This window comes from Lepidochelys kempii, chromosome 10 (genome assembly GCF_965140285.1).
Source record: "Lepidochelys kempii isolate rLepKem1 chromosome 10, rLepKem1.hap1, whole genome shotgun sequence".
Lineage (NCBI taxonomy): Eukaryota > Metazoa > Chordata > Testudines > Cheloniidae > Lepidochelys > Lepidochelys kempii.
In genome coordinates, this window is record NC_136389.1 from 59,315,479 (window position 1) to 59,336,615 (window position 21,137).

Consider the following 21,137-nt stretch of genomic DNA (forward strand, 5'->3'; position numbering starts at 1 on the left):
ATCAAAAATAAAAATCCAGTACAGTATTACAGAGCTAGTCTACAATCACCACACAACCACGTTTAAACAATTTAAGCCGATTTCCTGAGGAGCTGGTTTATAATATAGTTTGGCCAGCAATTTTCCATTGGTACATATTTTGCTAAAACTTTATAAAGCTAATCCTAGCCTAGTCTAGAACACAACTTTTTAAAAAAGCATCTCAATACACTTTGGCATCATCTACACTTGACTGACTATGCCCAGTTTAGTGGGAAATTCAATATGTTTCTAACCTATATATTGGGCCAAAGTTTGCTGTTGGTTACACTAGATTTATACTCATAACCAAAAGCAGCACATGAAATATTTTGCTCAAGCTCTTTTGTTCGAACCCTCTGTCTCTCTTTTAATCCTGCATTTTGTTTTCCAACTGGTTAATTTGTTACCCCTCCACCCTTTTGAAAGATACCTCCACAAGGGAGCAGGGAATTAGTTTCCTGCTCTACAACAGCCGTCATATCCTATATACTCTGATGCACTCTAAAATGCTTTATGATGGTGTATGGCATTTCAAAGAATGTGCTGATTGTTTGAGCATCTTTAAGGTGGGCAGATGTCGCCATGGCTCAACACAAATCACGGATCAGCCACAACTCATACACATACCAAAACAGGAGGATATACTAACCACGTAAACAAATTCAGAGTGAAGAGAAAGATCAGAAGGTTTCACACCCCAGACAGAAAAATCTCCTTTGCTAAAACAGTATTGTCACTGCAGTTTCAGAGAAACACATTATTTCAACTAAAAGGGCTACAGTTTTCCACCATAAATACACAACTTCAGTCTCTATGTACTGGAATACCATAAAATTCTCCCTTTTACAGCATTCCTTAAATGCATGGGCAACATAAAGAAGAGAGCATTCTAATTTCAAAGATTTTATACATAACCCGCTTCATTACTTAAAGCCTGTTGTGAAATGATGGGAATGCCTGAAGTTGCATATGCTGCTGAACCGCCCCCTACTCCCCTCCAAAAAAACCCAAAAAACCCAAAAACCAAACGTTTACAGGAAAGTACCTCTTTTGAGGTTTACTGCACTGGCTCTAAAATTAATATAAATGGAAATCTGACCTCTGAAGGAGAACACATGGAACTAATTCTGTTTTATAGAATACAAACCCTTAAGCAATTGGGGTACCTAATTATTTTGATGATAGGTGAAATTTTACCTTGATCACCCAGTACCCAGCTGTGAATCTGTTTTATAATAGAAAATTTCATAGCATGTAACTGGTCTTTAAAATTATGGTGTAAACATGCAAACACATGGCACACCAAAATAAGCATTTTAAAAATTTTTTTTGTTTAAGCTTGGGGTGGGGGGAGGGTGAAGGAAGCAAAACGTTATGAGCAGATTTAATTTGCTATGTAGTGTAATGCTTTCAACAAATATTTTTGATCTACAAAAGAGTTAATGCCATTTTTCTCAGAATGGTTCACATGTTAAAAAGAAACTAAAAAAGATAGACTGAATTATTTCACTCTTCTTAAGGATTAATCTAAAACTGGTTTCCTCTTGATTGTTCCTTACACTACAGCTGTGCTCAAAACCCGTTTTCATTTGGAAAAAAAAAGAAGTTAAATTTTGAGTCTGTACACACTATGGTTCCACATTCCAACAGCTTCCTTCCAGTCTTCTGCCAGCATCTGCTATTGAAGACTAGTTCCAATTTACAATAAACAGCTTTTCCAGACCAGAACGCTTGAAATTCTGTCCTTCTTGACTGCTTTTCCCACTCAATCTCCCTATTCACCATTTCAAGGAGAAAACTGTTCTGCCAATTATTACACATCTGGAAAAAATGCATGTATAAGCTCAAATGCTCTCAGCAGAAAGTCTCAGCTTTCTGCATATGGTCACAGCAGGATTTTATGGGCCACTGACCAGGCCAAAGCCTAAGTTTTTCTCCTCTTTCCCTCCATGCCCCACCACCCAAATCCCCTCTAATTGGAAACCAGTAGCAGGTGCAGCAGTCTGCCATTTCTTTTTCTACCATCAATGCACCTCTAGTATTCTTGATAAATTTCACAGAAAGTGTACATTGCACAAATTCCAGTCAAGCTGTAACTTTTTAGGCTCTACCATGATTTAAAGAGATTAGAAGGCAACCGTTACAGACAAAACACTTATTTATTAATGTGTTTTTAAAAAAATATTACCATTGAAGCTTGTCGATTGGTTGTGACAAGGCTAGATGCTCCATAATTTGAGTTTAGGCTTCCAATTGGCCCATTATGGGATGGCCCCAATAAACTATGTATGTCTCCATGGCCACCTGACAGGCTTGTTGAAGGCCCCACAGCATGGTTTCGTAGCACATGGATGGCATCATCAAGTCTGTCCAAGCGATCCTCCATTCGAGACTGCTGTTGAGAGTTAAGAGGAGCACTAAAGGTCATTTATTATATACATCTGCTTAATTCATTATATTGTAATGGTTTCTACTTTGGGAGATATGCAAGACAGCAAATGAAATGCAAAATGAAAAAGGAAGGCTTCAGAAGCACCTACTAGCACTATAAATAAACTGGAAAAAGACTAAGATATCTAGAGATGTGAAATGAAAGCCATCTCAGAAACAAAGAGGAGATTGCTTCTTAAAACAAAGCTTACTATAAGGTCAATAATGCTATTTAGTTTCTACTACACAGCCTGAACAGAAAAAAAACCCCAGAATGAGTACCAAAACTAAAAAGCCTTGTAGCACATGAGAAAAAATATAAAATCAGTATCACCATTTGGGCAAAAATTCCTAATGAGAATTCAGAAAGGTAGTGACCTTTTTGAGGGTATATGGTTACAGAAGCCAGATACAGGTTTAGCCCAAGGCTTTAAGTGATTGTGTTCCAAATCCAACTCTACACAAATTCCAAAATTTTGTTATAAACTTCAGAAATTAAATGTATGAACATATGTTGGAATATTTTCCCTAGTAAATGCACAAATTCTGTACACTGCCACAAAATAGTTCTCTATGTCTATCTTTATTGTTTCTCTAGAGAAATAAGCAAAGATGATTCTGGTCTTGCAGTGCTCTAGAAACTAAAATGGCAAAGTGTTGGAGGCAAAAGACTGGACACACACTGTGCTAATTTAAGATTTTAATAGAAATATGTAAGTAGAAACACAAAAAGGCACCATCTGAAGAGAAATAGTACCTCACAGACATCCTTTAAGAAGGACATTGCATCTTGCAAATGCTCGTGAAGTTGCTGCTCAACTCGATTTTTCTGGCAAAGTCAAGACAGAACAGGAAGCAAAGCACAGGTTAAGATTAATTCAAAAAAGAGGTGAGGAAACAGCTGATGTGCATGTCAGCATAAAATGTTAGTCAAGTTAATGCAACAGAGATCTTATTAAGGTATGAAAAGGCTAAATGCTCAACACTGCAGTTATAATGTTAGCATTCTAAGATGCACATATTGTTTACATATAATTGCAAAATGTGTGAAGAAAAGGAAATTGATTTCTTTTATATTTATTTCTGTTAGTCACAGAAAAAAGGAATTATATATTTTTGGAAACTAGAATTATTAACAACTAACCAAAGCCTTGCTCAATATTCTATCAGTTCTTTTTCCCCTTCCTGACACTGTACCAGCAAAGGAAAGACAGCAACTAAAACCCTTCAGAGATTTTTCAAACCTATTACATGCAAATTCCTCCCATCCCCCCAATACTGTAGTTTCTTTCCTGTGTTTTCTTCTGTATAGAAAGTCTGTCCTTTTCAGTACAATATAGTAATTAATGTTCCCCAATAACAATAAGTTAATAATACTTAAATGTAAAAATGTCCAATTGTAATACGTTAGTCATAGTATAATGAGAAAAAACCCATAGGATTACCACATAAGAAAAAAAAAGTAGATATAAATGCAAAGATATTAAATCTTTACTCTACAAAGTGAGCTTTAGATAAGAATTAGCTATGGGTTTGTGAAAAGGTACTGGAATCTCATAACAGTGTTTTAGCACCAGCTGTCCTTAGGATAGAAGCCTGATGCCCAAGGAACAGATGGTGAAAGACACACCCTACATGTCTTATATTGTTCAATTGAACCAGACCATTTGTTAGCAAAGAATTCATTTGTAATGATATCCTACTGTTTTCATTAATGATATGCAGGATTTATACAAAAATGAACCTTCAACTGTTAGCTAGAAAGTAATATGTAGCTTCAAACAATTCTTACCAAAGAGTGGAGAGAGTTTTCATAGTTTGGAGATGAGGGAGCTTGTCCTCCAGTCCTAGACCACTGACTGGCCCCTGCCAAAATTGTACAGGTTAACACACACATTTATGAACCAAACATACACATTTTAACATCGTGAAATTACAACATAATTTGTATGAAGACAGGGTAATTTAAGGGTTGGCAAAGGAGATCAAGTTTCTTCATTTTTCTTTGTAACTGACCATTTTCAGATAACTGGCACCTGCAATTTTAATGTTTCTTGTTGATGAAAAGATCCCAGGTACTGTTACTTATTATATACAAGTTATATTTTCTGATTTTCAAAAAAGCCAGTGGACTAATGCAGTTAATTATACCTGTGAAGCTCCTGTCTCTTCCAAGTATCATGATAAAAATGTTATTGAATTTTGTTTTATATTAGTGATGTGCAATTATGCCCTTGTGGCAGTTAAGAGTATATACTAGTTTATTTATAACTAAAAATCAGCTGGGTGTGGAACTGAAGATAAAAATTGTTTTGTATGTCATTTCTCCATGACATCTCTCATTAAGTTGCAAGCGTTACTTTGCTTTGTTTTATTCTAAATTAATTTTTTCCATCTACTCCAACTGAAATCTTTCTGTACACATTACGCATGTCACATTTAGGAAGCTAAAGATAAATATGATCTGGCTGTTATCTCAGATGTATTTAAGGTAAATTAGAACAAGTTTCATTTCAGCTGAAGAAAAACAATTCTTTATCTATGAAGCAAAGTAGCAATTTTATTCAAATTACCCATATATTTATTGCAAGTTTAAAATATAAACATTCTAATCTGCCATATAGAATATTCATAACCATGTACAATTTAGGAATAAATAGATATGAACTGCAATGACTGAAAAAGAACTTTCTAAACACAAAGCCTGACGTAGTACATGTATTTTTCTCATCAGCTAACAATGCATCTTTTATAAAGGCTACATGTATTTCTATGTCCATTAAAGACAGCTTCCTTTTAGCCATACAAATGTAATAATAAAGCAATTACATTAATAAATTATGGACATACAATCCAAAACAACTCATTAAAGGAAGAGCCTGGGGCTCGTTCCTTTAACAACAGCCATAGCTCTGTTCCTGGAAAACCGGGAAGAAGTTTAATAATGTTATAGTTCCTTTGTTCAGTGATCCACAAACAGTCACCCTTTAAAACAAGGGTTTCATTTAAGAAAAGGACTGCATACTGCACAACTGCAAAAACATCTCAGATATCTCCTTTCAAAATTTAAGTTAAAAAGAGGATCTCTGATTTCATACAAGCACCTTTCTGCCATGACTGTTCTAGGATTTTCTCTCAAAATAATTATCAGAGTACCAGAGTGTAACCACAAATTTTCACCTCGTACAGCTATTCTTGGTCTTGCATCTATAATCTCCTCAGCATTACCTGTCACATCCTACTTTTGAGGATAATACTTAGTTAAATCTTACAAAAATGTTGTCTAAATATCTTCCAGAATTTTTAGGCTCAGCTCGAGGATCATACCAACCCAATGCCAAAGAGCCATTTTAGGAGACAGCAACTTCTTATGGAAACCATTAATTGCAGCTTTAACAAGTGCCAGTTACTGATAGGAGGGAATGAGTACACCACTCCCTAAAGTAGTATTCTAAATATTAGTCAGAAAGGAATAAATAAAAGCAGAATGTAAACTGAAAACCTCAGGAAAGAAAGCAGCCTACTTATCTAATCAGAACATGAATCTTCTAAACCTGCACATATTCATCTAGCGTTCGATGTACTACTTCATTTTGGACAACAGAGGTGTTGTTCACTATAATTATGCCCAGAGCAAAACTATTTGGCTGGGACCCCTCACAAAAATATCTGAGTGCAACCTGCAGTTAATGCAACCTGCACACTTCTGGTAATAATGGGGGACTTTTCAATATTACTGGTGTATTTTGTTTCCATGGCCATGTAGGTTGCCAGATGGCACTAATTTCCTGCTTGCCTCTCCCCACTCCCTCTTACAGAAGTTTGTTCATGAAAAAGCATTCTGGCACCACTAGCCCTGCAATTAATAACTGCAGCTTTTGGTGCAGCACCCACATAACAGTAGGAAAAAACAAATAAGCCAAAGAAGTGAAGATTTCCAAGGATCATATATAACAACCTCAATGCTGTTGTTTTCACCTTCCCATCCCAGCCTTCCCCAACTCCTTACCTTTCAAACATATGTTGGAGCCAGCAATGGGCTTCCCCCCGCCCTCAGAGTTCACTGAGTGAATGCCTCCAATCCCATAGGAATGGATTCTCAAAATGCCAGGGCTCCAATCATGCAAATGTGTACATGTGTAACTTTACACACATGTTATAGGTCCATTGATGCCATGTTGAAAAGTCATGCATGTGAGCCAGTTTTTGCAGACTGGGATTCAATTCAGGCAAGGGAAGGTGAGACAGAGGAGTTACCACTGCTCATGATTTTACTGTTAGTTCACAATATTTGGTGTTTTTCTTAAAGCTCCAGCTCTTGGAGTCTTCTTGTTATGGCAACTCTTTTTGTAAAGACATGAGCATCTCTAGTCCTGTTGCTGTTGCAAAGAAAAGTTTGGGAATGTGAACCTAAAGACTCAAAAGTCAGAAGGCAAATAAAAAACACTAAAGTTATCATTTTAAAAAGATCTGTCAAGTTTTAAGGCAACCTCATTATTTCTGAAAGCTTGATCCCTGGTCCCTAATTAGCAATGAAAGAATGAATGAGTTATCAGTTACCCAAGCCTAGAATAACTAGACTAATAAATAAACAAGGCCTTTTAATTATATAAAAGGGAAGAGAGGTGAACTCTAAGAATACCATTAAATGTGTCAGCAGCCATTTTAGATTTGGCAAAAAATATCACTATTCACCCTATTTCACTGAAACTATTTTTTGATTGGGGTTTCTTTCCACCAACGATTATAACAAATATCAAGTTTTTTAATACACTATTCAGAAAACGCTATTTTTTATTTTAGGATACTTCATGTGTTTACTTTTTAATACTTTTATCAAGTCAGTAATGGTAGTGGGGTTTTTGGGGTTTTTTGATCCAGATAAAAGATGGCTGCCAAAAGTGTCAATAACGATAAATATAATAATAATAACAACTCTGAATTTTGCCTCACTGGGTATGAGTGGCATAGCTAGGAATAGGACCCAGCATTCCTAACTCACAAGTGAGGGTAATTAACCATTGGAACAACTTATCAAGGGTTGTGATTGATTCTCTATCACAGGCAAATTTAAAATCAAGATTGGAGGTGTTTCTAAAAGAGATGCTGGTCTCTCCCCTGAAGAGGATCCCAGTGCTATTTGGTGGAACCTACTAGTGGGTTACCAATTAGAACCTAGAAATAAGGCTGGAATCAGGTTGGGAATACTGGGGGGCTCGCCAATCACTGCAGAATCTAGGAGACAAGGGCAGTGGTGCTGGGGCAGAGTCAGAAGTGCAGGGACTCAAGTCTCCATTCCCCAAAACTGAAAGTTAGTTCCATTAATGAAAGTCATTCAAGAAAGTCTACAGTGCTCACAAAGATTAAGTGGTGTGGAATCCTTAATCAGGAACCCCAATTTGGATCTTTTTCACAGTAACTACTTTAAAATGTTTTACTTACTCTCCTCTATCCACAAAGCACCCCCCTTTCAAGTTTTGCCTCGTTGTTAAAAGATAAAAAAATATATACTGCATAAACTTATAGGCTCTGACCTGCCATGTCAGCAGAACAAGGATACACAAGACATTTTTCTTCAACTGTAACCACTGAATCAAAGAAATGCATTAATCCCTTCATTACGCAGTTTAACATGCATTTTTCAGTTATTACAGAAAAAACACCTAAAGCAGCTGTTCAGGTATGCCATGTCAGCCAGGAGACGTTCATTCATCAACTGAACGCATGGAAAACTAGCACAGCATCCACTAAATATGGCCAAAAGACTGGATGAGGTGAGTTTCTTTATTTGACACTTTTTTTAAATGCAAAGACATTTACTGATTTACTTCTCTAAATTACAAGACACTTGGAGTCAAGGACAGTCGACAACTTCCACTATCAACAAATTTAAAAAAAGAAAAAGCCCTTGTTGAAAACTGGTCAGCAGGGAAAGGAAAATCAATGAGGAGTTTGTGTGAATACATCCGATAACAGCGAGTGGGAAAATAGGCTGATGTAAAAAATGTCAATAATTTAGCAAAATTGTACTACAGGAATGAACAGGGTTAAAGTTACATCATCCTGCCCCTAATTCCAGTTCTTTGTTAAACAACAAATTTAAGTCAATGGGGCTTTCACAATCCTCTCTATGTACAGAACAGCTGTTCAACTTTTACTAGACAGCTGAGGCCACAGTGTCTGTGAAAGCTGCAATACACACTAATAGCTCTAAGCAGCTGCTCATCGTTCATCTCCACACTGGAATGCTTCTTACCAAATTCACACAACTAACACAAAGTGTGGGGGTCAGAAATGGCTGCAATACAGAGTATGTATTTTGAAAACAGCAAGTATGTTCCTCACATTATGAAAACGTTCATGAGAAATATGAATGAAAACCTGCCCCACCCAAAAACTGAATGACTTTACAGGCTACTGTATTTTCACCACAGGGAACGCACAGCTTGTTTTTGAAAGCTATCCCCTATTATCTTGTATGCTGTTCTGAAAAAAAGATCACCGAGTGCTGTTTCTCTCAAATGGTAGAGAAAAACATTTAACAGAGTACAGACTTTTTAACATGTCAAGTTTTACTATTCTGTATTTACAAATAAGATTACTATTATGTGAGAACTTCAAATTCCTAGCAAATGAGAATTTTTTTAAATAATTGGCCAAAGACAGCATAAAATAATTATGCAAAAATGATATTGGACTTATTATAACTTTAATAGCAATAAGTATTTGTATTACAAACAAGGAAAGAAATACATCAAGGTATTCCCCTCAAATCTGTTAAATCTAGGCTTGGGAGGATTAGATTTTTAGTAGTCAACATTTGTAAATATCAAGTTCATTATCCTCATGCACCCAGAGATGATATTCAAAATTTGCAAACAGGCAAAGAAAGAAAAATGTTGCTTGAGAACCTATAAGAATTTGATCTAAGGATATTTATTTTGTATATTTTGACATGATGTTGACAATTCATGTTTTAACAGCTATAAAGTTTTAACTTTTTGAATTTCAATGTCTACTATAATTAAATCATTATTGTCTGAATCCCTACTCTAACTCCCCCTGTAATTTCCCATAACCATGAAAATTTAAATGGATAAAATAAAAAAATGCTTCAACCCCAGAATTTCATGTAAGTTTAAAAATTTAAACAGATAAGCATATTTTAAAATGCTAAATAATAAACATGATATATCCATCAAAATTGTAAAAAACTAAAAATCAAATTCTGCCAAGACTAGTTAAATCAGACAAATTAGACAAACAAAAGGGTTTGGAGTGAGGTTTTTTTGGCTAAAATTTAAACAAGCAAATACATTAATGAAAACCATTTTTAATCAAGGTACAATACAAGTACATTCTACAAACGATAGATTGAAAGTTTACTGTAACAGCCATATTGCCATTAGATATGCATGGAAAGTACCACAGATTTCATTGTGAAGTCAAACTAACAAGGAAGTTTTCAAAAGAGCAAATAAAATACTGACAAGTTGTAGATCCTACCTGTGAGAGGTGATGGTGATCCAACTGGTGTTGATGGATTTGATGGAAAACTACTGCTGGTATGGTCAGGAGAATAAATCTAACAACAAAAGGATGCACATATCTATCAATATATGTGACAGCTAATAAAAAAAATAAAAATCTGTTGATTTGGACTCATTTTTATACTTTCAGTTGCCACCACTAATGTTAATTTGATGAAAAGATTGGCTCATTAATCGTAGCTCTGTTTTATTACTTAGAAGGTTTTAAAAATGGCCACAGAGTCCATAGATCTTTCATTTTCAAGTACTTGTCAAAACAAGCAGTGCCGAATATGCTTTTTACAAACTACAAGAACTTTAGGATTAAATTCAAGAAGAATTGTGGAAGTCAAGTTAACAAGTCTACAGATAATTAATGAGAATAACGTATAAAAACAACTTCAGGAAAATTTGGAGAAATAACTGTGACTCTCCTTTACATGGACAAAAGACCCTATAAAACTTGACAAATTATGGTTAATTTTTAAAAAAAATAATCCTTAATAAGAGAGAATACTGTGAAAAAGACTGATCTCTAATTACTGGTATCACCTGACCAAAAAAAAAAATAGTCATCTGAAATTGTGCTGTTATTACTAACTATTATTTTGCACATAAAGATTCTCCTTGGTTGATTTCTAGACAAATAGCTTCCAAAATATATACATAATACACATTTTTGAACTTTTAAAGCTATTACTAACTTGGCAACAATATCTTTCTATGCTTTATATAATAATACAGTTGAGTGACTTTGGATAAAACAGCAAATTAAATCTTTAAGTTTCCAATTAAAATCTAAAATTGTAAGCGCCTTGAAAATCTGTTCTGGAGAAGGAACTGGATAGGTATAGGTACTGGTCATGGGATATGGAACATTTTTCTTCTAGGTCATAAGTTCAAATCTCTCTCACTCTAGGGCTAGAAGAGACAAAAACATTTGAACCTTCAGATGGCTGTTTGGCAGTCTGAAACTCCATTCACCCACTAGTTCTGACTTTGCACAAACACAATCTGACATTTCAGTGGTAAAATGATGATAAGCCGGAAGCTGGTGGATTAGTATAATATTTCATGAGTGTCAAAGGCAGGACTTTATGGGCTGCATATACTTTCTTGGTCCTTCATACTTATATAAGTTAATAAACAAAAAATACCAAAACCACACTCCAAAAAACCCCACACACCACATTTTGCACATGAGATAGAAAATATATGTAAAAAACCAGAATTATTCCACAGACCAATGACTTAAATGAAAGAACTTCAAATCAGTATAAAATTACGATTAAGACTTGATTACACTGTGTTGCTAAATTTGCTATGTAAACTTGAAATGTTCCAAAGAAAAGGGTGGTATACACAATAAATTCTATGTCTGAACAAAACATGTCATGCCAAAAGAAAATTTGATCTTATCGCACATTAAGTGGTCGGGGCTGTTGTCTGGTTTGTTGGAAAAGGTGTGCGTTCCTTTAAGGGCTAGAGAGCCAGAGAGGGACTTGCTGCAACAGCGTCAGACCAGGTCAGCATGTGGACGCTGACCATCCCTGACACAAGTGACTAGAAGAGGAGGAACTATTTAGGTCCTTGCTGGTGCTTGAAAAGCCCTTTTTTACCTGGACCAGGTGGAGCAGAATCCATCCTCTCACCCATGGGAGTAGTTAAATACCAGGGTTTGTCATGATCTGCTGTGTGAATTATGTTAGTCACTCCTCTCTTGTGGGGCTGGGAAGGACTTTTTCCTTCAGCATCAGATTGGCCAAGGCAATGTGAGAGCTTTTTGCCTTCCCCAAAGCAGGTTGGAGGCTGAACTGGGGTGAATATGAAACGGAGGTTAGGCTGTGATGTCACAACTCATTATGAAGGTGTGGGGAGGATGCCCAGAGCAAGTACTCGATAGGGAAGGGATATAATGATCAGATTAAATGGATTGGTAAAGGATTTAAAGTAGGTATTAAAAGAGTGGAAACGGGGAGGGAGGGTTGGAGTTTCTATGACTGGTATGGCAGGATCGAACATCTGACTTTATAACTCCCCTTAACCCTAATTCGGGGGGGGGGGGGGGGAAACAGGATGACGAAGTCCCAGCAGTGGGTTGGCTAGGGACCAGGATGGGCAAAGAGGGTGGGCTGACAGTAGCCTCATCCCACTGGGTATACATAAACAATTATGGAATTACCTGCACTGCACGCTTATCTGCCGGGTACCCCCAGACATTTAGGGATAAAGTTTCAGCCTAATTAAACCACATCCAGGACTTGTGAAGACCCACTCAATTGACAGCAGAGCGCTCTCCAGTCGACCCCAGTACTCCAGCTCCCCGGGAAGATTAAGGTAAGTCGACTGGAGAGCGTCTCCCATCAACATGGAGCAGTGAAGACATCGGAGTAAGTCGACCTAAACTACATAGCATAACTAGTAGCGTAACTTAGGTCGACTTACCCAGTAGTGAAGAAAAGCTCCCAGTGTCTCCTGGCTTCTTCCTGCATAGCCAGATAATCCATTTTTTTCAGCTATCTACATAGCAATCTTTTTTAAAAATCATGTAAAAAACCCCAAACAAACCTGTTAAAAGCCACAGGTTAAATACAAAATCAGAACACATTCTGCATGCAACCCATGGCTGCTGTATTGTTAAATGACCAATGATGAACAACTCTGATGCCTTCTGCCAGGCTTAAACGGTAACATGACTCATTTTACTGCAACAAATGAAACTCCTCCTCCTATCAGTCACGGTCCATTCCAATCAGCAGGGTGCCAATATGCCAGTATCTAATGAAAAGGGCCTTAGACAAAAGCTGCACAATTGAGAGCCCGCAGCGCCAAACCTTGGAGCTCTTAGTCCAATTTTTTAAACACTACTGTGTACATTTCAGTTAAGCTTTGTTATGCTAATGTTATTGAGTCTAAAGCAACAAAGAAACTTAATTCATGAATTACTTTTAAAAGTCAACTTCCCTACATTTTCTTTTCTTTTGTTAGGGGACCACTGGCCATTTAACTACCCAGATCACACAAAGGCCTTTACCCTAGTATTGAGGTAGGAATCAAAACATAAGTTATCACAAAGAGGTCTGATATAATCAACAAAGTTAAACAGCTCTCCTGTTTGATCTCCTCTAAATTAAAGACCAAGTGTTTTGATTTGGCATTAGGCACTGAAATAAACCAGATGTTTCTCCCTCCATATAACCCTCCATGGGCACAATCTTAAAGGGTTATTGTTTGGCAAATGTTCAGGGAAACACATTAGAAATGGCACAAATACCCAGATTTTCTTCTCTTTCTATCTACACTAGTTCATTATCCAAACTAATGCATAATCCACAGGGCTTTCGGAACTTTGTGTAAATACTTTCATGTACAATTCTCTTTCTTGCCTACCCTGAGATTAAGACCACAATTATCCAGGCTTAAACCTAAAATAAAAGAACCTTTGCAAATGTATTATCTGGCCTTACATGTTTAATCACACAGTATTCTGTATGGTCTTTAATACCTAAACTGAGGAACAAATGGTGTAGCCTCTGATGTTTCACACATGAAAGGCCTTTGTAAGATGTACAGCAACAGAATCTTAGAACTAGAAATTCCTCCTAATAATACTAGTAGTGGTGTTTAACATCTAAAAAGACAGATAGTGGCTTTAAAAATTCAAGACAATTTAAGCATTTTAAAAAAATCTTTGCAAAAACAGATACAATTTCACAAAGTTTATTAGCCACTGAAATTTAAATGCACCATTTTCACTCCAAACATTATGATTCCCTTCCTCAAAAAGTAATGTTGCTGTATTACTTTCTGAACAGTTGTGAAAAGTGGGCTGTGTGTGTGTGTATTTGGGGTAAAGGGAGCAGATGGATGAAGCAAGGGATTTGAAGTGTGCAGACTATGGCATGCACTGATAGAGCAGATGGAATGCATCACCATCAGCTATGACAGAAATGATTTATGGAATGACCTGGCTGCTCCTGCCAAGCAACAACATAGGATGACAGAACTAAGTTACTATGACAACCAAAGCCCACCCACCAGTTAGATTAAACATTCCTGCCCTGACTTCCACTCACAGTAAATTTGGAATTTTCTCCAAACATGAGCCTGGTTTTCCAAGCTAGTCACAGTAAGAGAAAAATACCTGTGGATCTGTTCAACAGGAAAAAGATGGAGAGTAACTGAAAATCTCACAAGATCACATGGGTCTGGGCTAGTCCATAAGGCCAAGATTTTAGCAAAAAATTTGGCCAGGCTGCGGACCATATATGCTCTAGGAGAGCTGTAGAATAATGAACAGCACAATGCTTGTAAACACTGCTGTGTCCAAGAAGCTTTTCCTTCAGATTCAGCAGAGCCAAAAATGGCCCAAATTCTTTACTAGATGGGCAGTTCATGCAGCCAAACACAGGACTGCCCTCTGCACTCCTGGAATTGTTAACTAGGTACCTGATCCGAAAAAGCAACAGGGACATTATTTTTCTCTCCAAAGCCAGGCAGATTTAGAGAAATCTGCTACCTGATATGGACATCAGTGAAGTCCATCTGACATATCAGAGCTGGTCATCCTTTAACATATGACCATCAGAGGAAGCAAGACTAACCGCATCTGCATGAGTGTGCATATTTGCGTGCAGTGCACTGAGATGGGAAAAACAGAAAGCAGCCCAGAGATGGTCTTTTGCAGCTGCAAGAGAGTCATTTTTATCTCTTGAATCAGGATTAGGCTTCCAGAGTGCTAAACAACAGAAGTCGGCAGAGCTTTCCCAGCCACCACCCATAGATCTGGAATTTCTGCTATACAGAGTATTAAGTCAGACACTGAATATAAACAATGTTTTCAAAATGTGTTCTGTCCTCGGAACTGTGCTATTAAAAATAATGGCTCCTTTAATACTATTAACACACACTGTTTTACTGCATTTTAATATTATTATTATTATTATTATTATTATTATTATCTACAAAAGTTTAAATAATTTTTAATAGTTTAGGGACTTGCAATGTTTCAATTTATTACTTCATTTTATTTCATTATTTGCAATGGCATCTTCCAGTGACTGAAACTAACTTAATAAATGGCTTGCACTGATTTTGCCTTTCAGACATGCAATACAAATCCCCTTTTTAAAATGCTCCATAAATTGAAGTTGGATAGCTTATAACAGAGCACACATCACTTGACATTTTATTTATTAAGTCTAAAAGGTTGTTTTTCCCACAGTACCTTCAAATCCCAATGTTATATGGCCACTGTGCATGCACTTTAAACCTTGTGCCTAATTTTGCCCTCAGATAAATTTCGTTGACTTGAATCATAGAATATCAGGGTTGGAAGGGACCTCAGGAGGTCATCTAGTCCAACCCCCTGCTCAAAGCAGGACCAATCCCCAATTTTTGCCCCAGATCCCTAATGGCCCCCTCAAGGATTGAACTCACAACCCTGGGTTTAGCAGGCCAATGCGGAGTTTTATGTACATATTACGGAAAAGAATTTGCTTTATGATTAAGCTAAACACCCAGTGTTTGTAAAGTTTGCTTTGTACACACAACTTCCCAATCCATGCTCATTTGTGATATCTTGATCTTCTGCAGGATAGGCAAATGCCTAGCAAAACTCTGATTGGAACCTCCCAAAAATAAAAGCAATAATTTCCATTTGCCTTGACATGGACATAATGTAAACAAATGTATCATGGAGTGTTACATTAACACTTCAGGTTACTGTGTTTTGGACATATTTAACTTCTAACTGTAGGTATTCATAAGTAACAAAAAGATAACTATGAATAAGGGAAACCATGATCAACATTTTAAAAAAGATGTGGTTTAAATTAATCTGAAGACTGTGTCAATAATCATTACTTACAGATGCCAATGCCTTTCCAAGTGCATCACCCGTCTGTGAGCTTCCAGTCCCATTTCCTCTGTTTCCTGTAATGGGAAAATAAACACAATGCTTATTTTAAGGCCAAAGAACTAAGTTTCTTTTATTAATCTAAATTTTAGCAAATGCAGCTGAACACACTGTTCACATTGTTTTAATGGGACACTGTCAGGAAGTCATGATTAACCTCATGTCAATAGAACATGTTTTCATTATATCAAAACAACGTGAGTGAACACAGTCTTGTGTTTAGATTTTGGTAATCTCATTTCCCTGCACCATTTGCAGCCCAAATACAACAGCATTGTTCCAGCACGAGGATGAGAAAGTGAAGCTAGTCAGGGACAAGAGTGAAACAGATTTGCCTAGTTTCATTATCCAGGCTGAATGAAATGCAAAAGGAAAACAGACTGTGAAAAATATTTTTAATTAGTTTTAATAATATAAAGTAACACTAAAGGGTTGCAAATTTAACTGCTTATGTAAGCAGGCCAAGCTCATGGGACTCTCAGCAGCTCTTTGCATTCCTCTATTCCCTCCCACAGGTTCCCTGTGTGTCACCCTCCCAAACCCTCTATTTCAAGGACTCCCTGCCACCCCACCCTGCATGCTATGGACTCTGTCTCCCCATTTCCACCTGTGCCACATGCCAAAGGCTCTGTGTGCCTCCTCATTCCAAAGGCCATCAAGTTGAACATAAGGCTTCAAAAGCTCAACCAATTAGAAACACAGGTGAGGAATTTTTTTGTTTCAAAATATGAATTTTATCCTGAATATGTCCCTTTAAGAATACAGATAAATTCTGTGGACATCAAATTCTGCCAGCAAATATTGCACTTTCATACAAAGCTGTGCAAAATGTTCACCATGAAATCCAAATCATTCATCGATCACCTGATTTTATGTTTTATAATAAACTTCAAATCTCTCACTGGATTACAGAATGCTTTATGAACTGGACTCATTTAAGGATCCAGGTTTATTATATGCCCCCAAATCAGGGCAAATACAACCAACCAGACTAAGGGCATGGCTACACTTGCAGATATAGAGTGTTTTGAGTTAAACCCGCCTTTGTAGAGTGCAGTAGGGAAAGCACTGCAGTCTGTCCACACTGACAGTTGGCAGCGCACTGGCGTGGCCACATTTGCGGCACTTGCAGCAGCATTGGGAGCGGTGCATTATGGGCAGGTATCCCAGCATGCAAGTGGCTGCAACATGCTTTTCAAAATGGAGGGGGGAGTGCAACAGGGAGTGTGTTGTATGTATGTGGGTTTTTGAGGGGGCTGAGAGCATGTCAGCATGCTGTCTTGTAAGTTCAGAGCCCTCCCTCGCACCCCCGCCTCTCTCTCTCTCACACACAGCATTCCACACTAATGGTTGCTTTGTCTTGGAGCAGATAAGCAGCTGGCTGTCAGAAATGGAGCTTTCAAAGGGCATTTCCGCATTCCTACAGCTGATTCCAAACAATGACAAGAGTGGGTACTTGACTTAAGGGGATTATGGGGCATTTTCAGAGGCTGATCACAGCGCAGTAAAGCAACACCTCGTTCACACTGGCACCGCGGCACTGCAGGGGGGGTGCAGCAAACGTTATTCCACTCGCCAAGGTGGAGTACCAGCAGTGCTGTAGCCACGGAGTCAGAGCACTCTACATGCGTTGCCAGTGTGGACGGGTAGTGAGCCAGTGCGCCCGGGGCTCCTTTACTGCGCTGTAACTTGCAAGTGTAGCCAAGTCCTAAGTTTCCCTTACACTAAGACTGAAAGTAAAGCTGAGTGTGAATCCATACCAAATTAAAAAGGTAGTCATGCAATCTTGAGAATGGAAACCACTGAATTTCCATGGCTGTATTAATAAGTGATTTTATGAGATACATCATCATTATTCACAATTTCTATGAAAAGAGAAAAAAATGAGTTCACATTTGTACTCTCTGGATACGCGGTGAAGGGATTAAAGAGAGTTAATAACCTGCCACTGACCTTCTTCCTTTGGCACTCGCCAGTGATCTGAGGCCAAATATGAGGGGAGGGGGCACATAATACACCATGAAAGATTTTGTAGCAGATCCACTCTAAAGACAAAATGCCTCGAGCCACCACAATGCTCCATTAATACAGCGATGGCATCTATATCACAAAACAGGAGCTTTCTACATGCTGTTTATGCACTGATTTCACAAAGCCTGGGGGACCACTGGCCATTTATTAAATGGGTGCAATTCCTAAGTATGGGCACAGTTTAAGTGTGTCTGAAATCAGTTCAGTTTAAGTCTATTACAAACCAACTTAAGCTGAACCGATTTAATAGAATCAAACCAGTTTGAGGGTCCACATTGGGGTGGGATGGGGTGGTTGCACTGATTTAACTAAATTGGTTTAAAAAATATCCTCCCTTTAGTTAACCGGGCAAAAATTTGTGTGGAGACCAGGCCTACCTCTTAGTATCTTACAGATCTAAAAAACAACAGAAAAGGAACCTTTATTGGTTAAATAACTTCAAATTGCACCTTAAGAATTCTTATTTAATCCTAAGAGAATCTTACCCAGTATATTATCTGATCCATTGATAGGTGGAGTATGTGAGGCAGCGACATAAGGTGAACTACTGGTACTGCCGCGATGGAAGCTAGACATTGGAGGAAGACTGGCATTTATATCTGTAGGCGAGACTGAATGTGGGGGATAGCTCTAGAAAGAAGCAAAACAAATAAGAGCCAATTAGGCAGGATCTTTAAATACATTTATATATCTTGTTAAGATACCATTATCTAAGAAAGGGACTAGCTGTCCCTCAGCCAAACAACCCATTCCATTACAAAAAATCATTTTAAAATTATACACAAACAAGATACAACAAAATCAATATGCCACGATTATGAATTCTGACAATCTAATTTTGAATTGACACTACTAGAAGATAGACGGGAAATGAAACAGATCAGTCTCCAGAAATATATTTACATATGCAATTGCATTAGCCTATATAACTTACCAAGCGGTCATGTGTGTGTAGACTGCCATAACTGCTGGACTGTGACATGTGAGAAGAGGAACTTCCCAGCATTCCACCATAACCAGGCTGGCTCATCCCATTGGATGAATTCCAAAGATCAGAAGAGTTGTGGGTTCCATCTGTTTTTTTTTTTAACAAAAGAAAAGAAAGATCTCTCTAATACATGAAGTATACTGAGTTCTCCTTTACTTTACATTATTTTAAAAATACATAATTCAACAACTCAATTAGCCTAATATCAGTCCTGAAATAGGGAATAGCTAATATGGTGTCTCCCATTCTCCTGCCACCACACTGTGTTGCTATATTTAAAAAAATGAGGCTTTACAGCTGAAATACAATCCAACCACAGCTGAGAAAATAACAAGTACTCTACTAATTACAAAGACCTTCAGTAAGGCCAGATTTATATCAAGAGGGATGATAAAAATTCCAGACTTCAAAAAAACTTGATGCTTGGCTAAGTAATGCTCACCATATATATATACAGTGGAAAAGATTTCTCAATCCCTAATAGGCACTTTATATTTGCTAAAACATTCTAACACTATAAAATAAAAAAGGTTCCATAATAGCAGACTTAAATAACTGATAATTACTACATTATATAAACCTCAAACCAAAGTGTATCAGCACTGTTTTCCCTCAGCAATAAAGACTGCAATGACATTGTACACTTCAGTACTCAAAGATGATGATGATGTTTACAGTATATTTCAAAATCTCATCTAACCCCTAGTTATGTGACATGAAGTTGAGGAAACGTAGTCTCAATCTCATGAATTCTGGTCCCTGTTTTTGTGCAATTCAAAGTCCTCTGTATTTTTGACATGGTGGAGACATAAGCATTCACTGAGAACCCTGATTGTTAACAGATATTGTACAGCCAAACACCAGAATGACCAAGAAGCCCTCACCTCGTTTTCCGCTATCATTCTGGTGTGTTGTTCTGAAGCCCCTACAAATCAAAGAATGGGGCATTCTGTCCATCTGGCCTGCTGGATAATCCCCTTAAATTACAGTCAGCAATTAATGTCACAAAGAAACCTTTAAATCAAAGGATAGCTCCCTTCAGCTAACAGTTTATAAAAGTATACAAAATTCAATGCTACGACCCAGGACAATACCTTAGCTTCCCTGGAAATGTATTTATTACATTATTCAATGCAACACTGGGTTAAGCCTCACATTTCCACCTAAAGGACAAATTACTAACATTACTGTAGTTAGAGTTACTTTACTCACCTTGCATAAAGAAAGTGCTAGCAAACATACTGCTCGGTGGTTTAGGAGATGGGTAACTTGGAGATTCTCTATTGAAATCATCAGAACTTGGGGATGGTGCATATACCTAAAAATTGGAAAGCAACAAAAAGCAAAAATGTAATATTTGGCTGTCACACATAAGGAACAGCATGCTAGTACAGGGACCCAAATTAAAGAGAGGAGTGCAGCAAGTCCCAATATTTAATTCATTTGTTGACATTATTTTGTTTTTAGCAAGTTGCCAAAGTACTGCTGTGATCTTAACACCACACTTTCTGGTGTGCCAATTCAACCAGGTGGCCTGATAAAAGCCTCCGTGTTGATTCTGCTTACAAAGCACATATCTCACACAGAAACAAAATAGTGGTCCCAAAATAAGTTTCGATTTTAAAATAACTTTATTCTTGTTTAAATATTTAACAAGTTGGAATCCCAGCAACTCAGGTAAAACATTCATGAAACTGTTGGGAGTTTAGTGTCACTGCACTGCACAATCCAATCAGAAACCTGTCTGCTTTTTTAGAGTGGTGGGGGGGAATAGGGGGAGGGAGGAGAAGTAATGCAAGTCTATATCCTGCTGAGTGATCCTAAAATGTCAACATTAAATAACCTTTTAAGTCTGGCACAGCTTCTAAAAATCTTATTTTGATTTGGCAGTGGAGTACCAATTTCTTCTGGTAAGCCCTTGCTTCAGATAAACTCAGCATGAACATTTTCCACTGTAAATAACCAACTTTCTCATCAATTTGAAAAATATACAGGGGACCAAACAAACATAACAATCAAATGATTCTAATTACAGCAAGTATAAATCAGCAGTGAAATAAATCAGAGTATTCAGGTATGTTATGTATAAACAAAATCAATATAGACAATTCATCAATGACTCATAGTATAATGCAGGTTGTGCCAAGGGAGGCAATATCTTTATAACGATAATTTTGCTAAATATTCCAATATGAACGATTTATATTGTTGTTATTAATAG

General features: G+C 37.3%; 1 protein-coding gene across 9 annotated transcripts in view; it reads right to left on the bottom strand.

Moving 5' to 3' along the window:
* Window positions 1–21,137, bottom strand: part of TCF12 (transcription factor 12) — a 281,225-nt gene that overhangs the window by 19,394 nt on the left and 240,694 nt on the right. For 6 of the 9 annotated variants that reach the window (XM_078854656.1, XM_078854653.1, XM_078854652.1 and 3 more), the window contains 8 exons: window positions 20,129–20,234; window positions 18,863–19,002; window positions 18,414–18,558; window positions 15,850–15,914; window positions 9,958–10,036; window positions 4,244–4,317; window positions 3,209–3,280; window positions 2,210–2,416 (listed from right to left, as the gene is read on the bottom strand). In XM_078854656.1, the coding sequence (XP_078710782.1) occupies window positions 2,210–2,416; window positions 3,209–3,280; window positions 4,244–4,317; window positions 9,958–10,036; window positions 15,850–15,914; window positions 18,414–18,558; window positions 18,863–19,002; window positions 20,129–20,234 (888 nt within the window). The remainder of the gene's footprint in view (window positions 1–2,209; window positions 2,417–3,208; window positions 3,281–4,243; window positions 4,318–9,957; window positions 10,037–15,849; window positions 15,915–18,413; window positions 18,559–18,862; window positions 19,003–20,128; window positions 20,235–21,137) is intronic. The other 3 variants (XM_078854658.1, XM_073303766.1, XM_078854657.1) reach the window with 2 other exon arrangements.